Source organism: Hipposideros armiger, unplaced genomic scaffold, assembly GCF_001890085.2.
Source record: "Hipposideros armiger isolate ML-2016 unplaced genomic scaffold, ASM189008v1 scaffold_875, whole genome shotgun sequence".
NCBI classification, from domain to species: Eukaryota; Metazoa; Chordata; class Mammalia; order Chiroptera; family Hipposideridae; genus Hipposideros; species Hipposideros armiger.
This window is the reverse complement of record NW_017732225.1, coordinates 2,256-11,587: the sequence shown is the minus strand read 5'-3', so window position 1 is coordinate 11,587 and position 9,332 is coordinate 2,256. Positions and strand designations below refer to the sequence as shown.

Below are 9,332 nucleotides of genomic sequence, written 5' to 3'. Positions count from 1 at the left end.
CCTTGGTCTCCTCATCTGTACAGTGGAGAGGACAGAGGGCCCTGCAGATCCAGTGGGTGGAGGCATGGCCTCCAGGAGGCCCTCTCTCTAGGGAGGTGGGAGTGAGCCCACCCTCACTTCTTAACCTCAGGGAGGGTGTGAGACTGCACAAAGGGAAGCGACCTGGCCTGGTGGGCCTTGGTTCTGCCTGGGGACTGGAGGGGAGGGAGAGGGAACAAGAGCAAGCTGGGTGCTTCTGGGGCTGGGGCTGGGGCCTGAGGTTATCTGACCACATAGGCTCCCTGCTCCTTCTCTCTAAGCAGTTGTAGCTGGGCAGGGACTCATGGCCGCCTTTCCTTCCCTGAAAGGGCCAGAGCTGGTCCTGCTGCCATCCCTTCGCTGGGATGAGAGACAGAGGCTGAGAGACACTCAGAGAAGCAGAGAAAAGGATAGAAAGTGAGAGACAGAGAGGAGGACTCTGGCAGAGGCAGGGACTTGAGGTGAGGGAGAAGAGGCCCCAGCAAACCGATGTCAGGACCACACCCTTCAGTGTGAAAATGGAGGCTGGGACCCTATATCACCGTTCTCTTTGCACTGGCCAAAAGGGAGGTCCTTTTGCAATATAAGAAAAGAAGAAGCCAGATTGATAAAGGAAGTGCTGGTCACTCTGGGGCTGCAGAATTGAGGAAGGTTCCCACCCTTCCTCCGCCTTCTGAAGGAGCTTGATGGTTCCTCTCCTGCAGCCCAGACTTCCCTGAGGTGGTGCCTCCTAGGGCCTCCCCTCTGGCCTTGAGGTCTGTGCTTGTCTTCTCATCTCCCTGGAGGAGAGCAAGGTGATGAGTCTGCCCCTGCTGCTGCCCCTGCTGCTGCTGCCAGCGTTTCTGCAGAATGGTGAGTGGCCGGGACCATCCTGGCTCTGCCCTGGGCCATGGGGGAGCCCCCGGGGGGGCCTGAAGCTGGGTGTAGAAAGGGCCTGCTGGGGTGGCCAGCCATCTCCAACAAGCAAAGAGTTGGTCCCACAGTGTTAGGTCCCCCCACCCCTCACCCTGCTCCTACCCCAAGCCTGGAGAGGGGGACACCCAGCCAGAGGACCAGTCCTACCATCTGACACACTTCTGCCCTTGGGTGAGGGTGCCAGCTGGTCTGGGGCTTTCTCTTTGACACCACCCACCACCACAGCCACTTTGAGGTTTCTCCCTCTCCCTTCCTCCTTCAGGCAGCTCGACAAAGTGCAATTCAGACGCTCGGTATGAGGTCAACCAACCAAAGTGGCTCTCAGCCCCCGAGGGTGGCTCCATCCACATCCCCTTCTCCTTCTGTCACCCCTGGGAGTCAGCCAGTGTTCTCAGTGTGCGTATAACCTGGAGATGGAAAGATTTCCATGGGGCGTTCATCTACAACACGACCCCGCATTTCATCCATACGGATTTCCAGAACCGGCTCTTCCTGAATTGGACAGAGAGCTGGGAGAACGGCTACCTCCAGATCTCTAACCTGCGGAAGGAAGACGAGAGTCTGTACTTCTGCCGAGTCTATTTGACCCTCAAGAAACATGAGGAGGAGGTGTGGCAGTCCATCCCTGGGACCAGACTCACCATCACCCGAGGTGAGTCTAGCTGCCCTGGCTGAGGCTTTCGAAGGCCACTGGTGCCCTCGTCCCCCAGCCTTGGTCCAGGCCCCACTCTTCCTGGCCCTTCTCTCAACCTCCTCACCCTGCCCACCCCAACTCTACCCCAGGCCTCTGCCAGCTTTACCCTTTCCACCTAAATCTCCCACAAACCTGGCCTGCCTTGCCCTTTCCCTCACTACCTCCTCCAGATCCAGCCCACACCCCCATCCCCAGACCTCAGCACTTTCTGGGCTCCCCAGTTACCCTCCACACTGGGGCTCTAGCCCTGCCCCGTGCCCTCACCCCATGTTCAAGGTGGATTTCACCTCTTCAGGATGTGGCCTGCCTTCCTTTTGTCATGTGTCCGTGTGTGGAGCTTTAGCTATTCCCAACTCAGTGTCTCCCCACAGCCAGGAGCTCAGCCTGGCACCCACAGTAGGTACCCAACAACGCCCTGAGGAGCCCCCGGTTCCCTGGTAACATCCCTTCACCTGTTTTCCCAGTCTCTCTCCTTCCTTCTCCCACTCTGCTCCCCAGAACATGGCTCTCAACTCTCCCCACCCCATCATACCTCTTTCCTCCCTCTTCCAGTCTCTATCCTCCTCACCCTCCTAGCCTTTCATTGAACCCCAGTCCCCACCTCTCCCCCAGGAGCCCTTGTGTTGTCCCCTTCTCCACTCTGATCCTGCTCCTCTGTGCTGGTCGTTAGAGGCCCCTCTGTAGCAGCAGTAACAGCAGCTCCCGCTTACTATGTACCGCGACCCGGCTGAAACCTTCGTATGCATCGTGCTAGTTAACCTGCACAACCTCACAGTAACAGCAGGTACTGTTACAGATGGGGAAACTGAGGCTCGCACCTGCCCCAAATCACCACTCATGATAAAAGTTGAACCCAGTTTAACCCTAGAGCCTCCTCTCTTAATCATGAGCCAATCAGCCTCACCTACAGGCTTGATTATCTTGCTGTCTTGACCTATTTTTAACCTAATAATGGGGTGTGTTGTATTAATAGATCTTTTTATATTACTCAGTGGGTATCAGAACTTGAAGCTGGGTTTATCTGTCTCCAGGACAGCGCAGGAGGAGCTGTCTCCCAGATGCAGGCAATGAGGGGGTACACTGTCTATAGAAAATTTTTTAGAAAACTAACAATTAACTGAGTCGGTTTGCTTTCCATAATCACTGCGCTGGTAATTCTAAACTATGTCAGTGATGAAGTACTGCTCCCAGCTGGGAAGGACATTCTTTGAGCACCACCCTTCCCACCCTGGGTATGGCTGCCCCATCTTGATCATCAAGCTGGCTTTAAAGTAATTATAAAATGTCTCACAAACTGGATTAAGGGAGAAAGCCTTGGATTTATATTTCCTGCACCCTCCTCCATATCTCCTTAAATGGCCATTTAAGAGATTATGTCTCTTTTTAGAACCATCTTCCCCTTTCCCTAATTCTTCCTTTTCTCATTTCTGTTTGTCACATTTAAGTTTTTCACCAATAAATTAACTTTTTCAATAACACATTTAATAGGATATTCAGGCTCATTATTTCTTTAAAAGAACAAAAATTCAAGAAAGAAAAAGAAATGTTTTTAATCCAAGTACCACCATGCAAAGACATAACACTAAAGGAATATTTGCAGCAAATGTAACTGATAGGCTAAGAGATGCCCAGATGGCTGTTGAGGCATTATTTCTAAATGTGTCTGTGCGGGTGTTTCCAGAAGAGATGAGAGGTGGTCCTCATCCAATCCCCTGCGGGCCCGAATAGAACAAGAAAGTGCAGGGAGGGGAAACTGGCTCTCCACTTGAGCTGGAACACCCATCCATCTTCTCCTGCCTTTAGACATCTGAGCTCCCGGTTCTCGGGCCTTCAGGGTGGACTAGAACCACTGGCTCTCCTAGGCCCCCTTCTTGCCGAAGGCAGGTGTGGGGCTTCTCATAATCTCATGAGCCAAGCCCTCATAATAAAACGCTTATATCCTATTGGTTCTGTTTCTTTGGCGAACCCTGACTAATACAATAACCATCAGGGAGACAGCATAGGCCTATACCCTGACCTACCCTCCTTCTCTCTCCGTCTCCTGCTGGTGACTCCCATTGGCCACTGAATGAGAACCAGAGGGCGAGAGAGCCCATGGATGGAGTCTACCAAGACCAGCCTCCAAAGGCACAATGCTGGTAGAGAAGCCAGCAGAAAAATCCAGCCTAGCCATGGATCTGGGGGAAGCGAAGGAGAGAGTCTAGAGACGAATGTTCCAGTCAAGAGGAAACAGCAAGGGCCAAGGCCATGAGCTGGGAAAAGTGAGGCTGAAGCAAATGAAAAGGCTGGGGTGGCAGGAGGTAAGGTCAAAACCGGCCATGGCACACATCCGGTGTGGCTTTGAAAGCCAAGGAAAGAACTTTGACTCAGTGTGATGGCAGCTAGTGAGGGTTTCCTGCAGAAGAGTGTGGTGACTTGATTAACACTGTAAAAGCATCCCTCTGGCTGTTGGATGGAAAATAAGACTATACAGATGAGTGAAGTCAAAAGCTGGAACACTGGTGAGAGGTGATGTGGCTTGATTAGGGTGTTGGCAATGGTGGGCTGAGAAGCGGCCAGATGCTGCTTATAAACTGAAGACAGAGCAGGCGTGATTTGCAAATGATTGGATGTGGGGGTGAGAATAAGAGAAGAACCAAAGTTGACTGTAAGGCCTTTGACCTGGGTCTCATGAAGGATGGAATTGCCATTTACTGAGAAGGGGAAATGGGAGAGTGGGGCAGGTTTGGGAAGAAATCAAGAATTCTGTTTTGCACATCTTAAATTTGAGATTTTACTAAACAAACAAATGGAGGCATGATAGACAGTGATACAGGTGAGTATGGAGTGTGGGGAGAGTTGGCTGGATGTGTACATTCGTGGGTAATCAGCATTTCACTGGTAGTTAATGCCATGGGACTGCGTGAGATTATCTGGGAAGTGAGTGTAGACAGAGAAGAGGTGCTAGGACTGAACCGTGAGTGTTACATGTTGGAAAGACAAAGAGGAACCAACAAAAAAGTCTGAGCAGAAGTTTCTAGGGAGGCAGGAGAAGAACCAAGAGAGAATGGTGTCCCAGATGCCAAGTGAAGAACCCATTGCATGAAAGGGAGAATATCAAATGCTAGAAAATGAGTAAGATAGATAAAATGGGGGTGTAAAAGATCTAATTCCTCAATTTCAATACTAGGAAGAAAATACATGCTACCTAAAGCAACAAACTCAAGTAACAGCAGTAAATGCACGTGATTGAGAAATATGAGGTTAATGCCAAAATAAATGGCTAACGGTGATGAAAATAGCCGTCTCTGGAGGAGTGGGAAGGGGTTGAGGAGGCTTATGCAGGAAGTTGCTATTTTTATAAGCTGTCTAAAATTTGTGGACTTTAAATTCTATGACTATACAAGTTTGATAAAAATAAATGTTAAAATTTAAAATTAATAAAGGTGCTATTAATACTCGCACATAATAAAAAATAGTCAAACAACACAGAAGGGAGTCAAACGGAAAGTACATTCCTCCCTCTCCATTTTATCTCCCCAGACACTACTTCTTTCTGCAGAAGTGTTCTTTCATACAGATATAGATGTAGACACACATACGGATACAAAATATATATATGTGGTGTGATAAAAAAAAATGGTGAATGTTTAAATTTTAAAAAACATATTACAATAAAAGACACATTGCCATAACCCCCCTCAAAATCCTCCCCCTTGCTTCGAACACACTTATTCCATCGTTCTTGCCACTTTCTGAAGCATTTCTGGAAGTCCTCTTTCGTGAGTGCCTTTAGGTACACTGTTATGGTTGTCTCCATGTCCTGAATCGATTCAAAACGTTTACCTTTCATGGTCATGGACTTCGGGGAAGAACCAGAAGTCGTACAGTGCCAGATCCAGTGAATAACGTGGATGAGGACACACCATAATGTTTTCATTGGGCAGAAATTGCCATACCAGAAGCGATGTGTGACACAGAGCGTTGTCATGATGGAGGATAAAGTAAAGACACTCACAAAAGACACTCACAAAAGCAGTTCTGGAGAACTGCTTCAGAAAGTGGCAAGAACAATGGGATAAGTGTGTTCGAGCTGACAGGGAGTATTTTGAGGGGGATTAATAGCAATGTGTCTTTTACTGTAATACATTTTTTAATTTAAACATTCACCGCATCTTTTGATCACACCTTGTATAATACCAATAGAATTAAACTGCATGGTATTCTGCTCTATAACTTGCTATTTTTACTTAATGTACTTCAAATATCTTTCCATTTCAGCATATATACATCTGTGCCTTTTTTTAAAAATGGCTGTATGGTGTCCCATTGTAGTAATGTATCATAATTGACTTAATCAGTCTTCTATTTAAAGACATTTAGGTTGTTGCCACATCACAATAATGTTGCAAAGAACACTCTTAAACACAGGCCTTTCAATACTTATACCAGGATTTCCATAGGACAAATTCCTAGCACTGAAATCACTGGGTCAAAGGGCACACATGGGTATTTTACACTTTGATAGACATTACCAAATGCATTCCCAAAGGCTGTGACAACTTATACTCCTATTGTGGCAATACTGGGTGTTATCCCCCACTCAGATCAGTTAAAAAAACAACAGCCTTTTATTTTAATCTTCATTTTTTTAAAATTATGAATGAATATTAGTATCAGCATTATTTTATGTAATGAATTAGCATTGCATAATTTTTCATATTTCTCAATTTTCTGGAACCTTCTGTCTAGAATTATCTGTTTCTTAAATTTTTACAAGAGTTTACCCATAAAATCACCTGAGTATAGAATCTTTATGAAAAATTGTTCCTTAATAGTGTTTCGCTTCTTTGTCTACCCATCAGTTAAACTTTATTACTTATTAAATCCATTTTTTTAAATATTAGTTTGTTCCAGCAAATCATCCATTTCATAAAGTTTTTAAATTTTATCAACCTATAATTGAGTATACACTCTCAATTTAAACAGACTGTTTTATTGTTTGGTTACCAAGAGTCTTGTCTGTTTTCTTGGTTTTTTTCCCTAAATAACCACTTCCTGTATTTATTCCACCTGCTGTTCTGTTTCCTAATAAATATATTCCTACATAGGTTTTCATTACTTTCAAACTGTGAGTTTCCTTAGGGCTGGCTACTCTCTGGTTTTGGTTATTTTTTTCTTTGAAAATTGCCTATTTTATTAATTTAAAAAATTTCTTCCCATTTTAAATAATGAAAGCATTTAATACTATGCATTTAGCCTAGAGTGCAGCTTTAATCATATTCCAGGAGACTTTTTTAAAATATGTATTGCTTTGGTTTTTATTTTCTAAATAACATATATATATATATATATATATGTATTTCTTTGATTATAAATTTAAAGTTATCTCCATTGAGACATGGTATTTAGTTTTATTATTAATTTCTAACCAACATGGACAGAGAATTTGGTCCATACTAACCTGAAGATTTTATTGGAGTAGATATTTTTTCTGTGGCTTCATATTATGTCAGTTTTTTTAGTGGTGCATTAAACATCGACAAAAGTACAATCTGTTTGTAGGAACTAAAGTTCAATATATATTACCATATTTCCCCATGTATAAGATGCTCCCATGTATAAGACGCACCATAAAAAAAAAAAAAGACACACCTTAATTTTGGGACCCAAAATTTGAAAAAAAAAATTACATAAAGTTATTGAACTCAAGTTTTATTCATCATAAAATTCATACAACTCCTCATCACTGTCAAAACTCCCAACCATAGCCAGTCTCGGATTGTTTTCTCAGTTGGAGGAGGACCAAACTTATGTTCAGCAGCACGATTTCCATTCACTTTTGCAAACTGGATCACTTTTAACTTGAATTCAGCACAGCACAAAAATCTTTTCTGAGCCATTTCTGGGCAGAATGTGGCAAAACGTAACCTAATATACTGGTAACAAGTGTAAAACAATGAGCACAAAGACAACAAGCGCGAAAAAGTGGGAAATGCAAGTTTAAAAACTACAACCACTGTATAAGACGCACCCCGTTTTTAGCCCCCAAAGTTTTCGAAAAAGGGTGCGTCTTATACATGGGGAAATATGGTAATTTAACGTTTAAAAACGTATTTCCAATATATACTAGGTTCTTTACAGATGTTTTCTCATTTATTAAAACAATCCTATAAGAGGACAAATACTGTTTGATTCCACTTACATGAGGTATCTAGAGTAGTCAAATTCACAGAGAAAGAAAGTGGAATGGTGGGTGCCTGGGGCTGGGGTGGGGAGAATGGGGAGCTGTTTAATGGGGACAGAGTTTCAGTTTGGGAAGATGAAAAAGTCCTGGAGATTGATAGTGGTAAAAGTTGTACAACAATGGGAATGTACTTAATGCCACTGAACTGTACACTTAAATATGGTTAAAGTGGTAAATTTTGTTATATGTCTTTTATCACAATAAAAAATTATTAACCCTGTGTTATAGTTACCCCTATTTGTAGGTGATGAAACAAGGTTCTGAGGTCAGACCACTGATCAGTAGTAGAGTCAGGATTTACACTGAGTGATGTGGATTTTCAGCCTTCAGCATTTCACCTTGTTACTCCTCTCCCTGTGTGAGAGCTTCAGAGGGTTGTTCCCCATCCTCAGTATTCCCCAAACTAGGGAACAGGGTGTGACAGTTTCACCCAGATACCTCCTGTGCTCCAGGGGAGAATTTGTTTATTCTCATGTCTTCTCAGCCCCCAAGAAAACCACCCAAGTGCCCACCACCGCCTCCGCCAGTACCACAGCCACCAAAAAGAGCTCTTGGCCCCTGCCTCTAGGAGCTATAGTCGGGGTGGCACTGGTTGGTGCTGTGCTTGGAATCGCGATTCTGGGAGCAATGGTCTACCTCAGGTGGAAGAGAAGCAAAGGTAAGTGGTCAAGGACCCCGCCCTCTCCGGAGCTTCCCAACTGGGTGTTTCTCAAAACCCTCCTGCATGAGAATAACCGCTGGAGCCAGTTAGAAATGCAAATCCCTGCTGGGGTGAGGTCTGGATTAAGGAATTTGCATTGTTAACAGTCTCCTCAGGTGGTGTCTCAAAGTGATCAAGTTTGAGAACCACTCCTCTAGACCAACCTCTCTCCACAAATCTGATCATTTTCCAGTTCTTGTCTCTTGACCTAATCATTTCTCATCAGTCCTCACCTTTTGGTTCATGAGGAGAAGTTCTACCCTGAGAAAAGTAAGGAAAGAACAGAAGAGACAGGAAGTTGGTTCAGTTCAGCAAGCATTGGTAGGGATCCATTTTCCAGAGCCTGGCTTGTGATTGGAGATATAAAAAAGCAGAGGTCTTGTTTTCAAGGAACTCAGTGGGGGAGGGGAGTGCCTCAAGGGTTACCGTATTTGCCGGCGTATAAAATGACTGGGCGTATAAGACGACCCCCTAACATTTCCACTCAAATACAGAGTTTGTTATATACTCGCCGTATAAGACTACCCCCTCTTCCGCACACCTTCCACACACCAAATAAAAGGTAAAACAATATCAGATTTGATTTGGCCCACTGAAGTGCAAACAAGCGTATTGTATTTCGTGTCACCACATAACCGTTTTGGCGATGTTGAGCCACCATGTCTGCTACATGTTTTTCGAGTTCTGGCCAGTGTGGGGTGCCTCTTCTTAATGCACACTTACCCCTTGGCATACTCTTTAATGCTTTCTCATTTGATTTCCAGTCCCGAACCATCTTT

At 44.7% G+C, this 9,332-nt stretch overlaps 1 protein-coding gene across 1 annotated transcript; it reads left to right on the top strand.

The window, feature by feature from the left end:
- Positions 1-537: 537 nt before the first annotated feature.
- Positions 538-8,511, top strand: LOC109374910 (paired immunoglobulin-like type 2 receptor alpha; the record flags this gene model as incomplete). The annotated part of the gene is made up of 3 exons (XM_019629885.1): positions 538-870; positions 1,196-1,585; positions 8,338-8,511. Coding segments are annotated over exons 1-3 (619 nt in total), but the record flags the coding sequence as incomplete, so codon positions are not given.
- Positions 8,512-9,332: the final 821 nt, after the last annotated feature.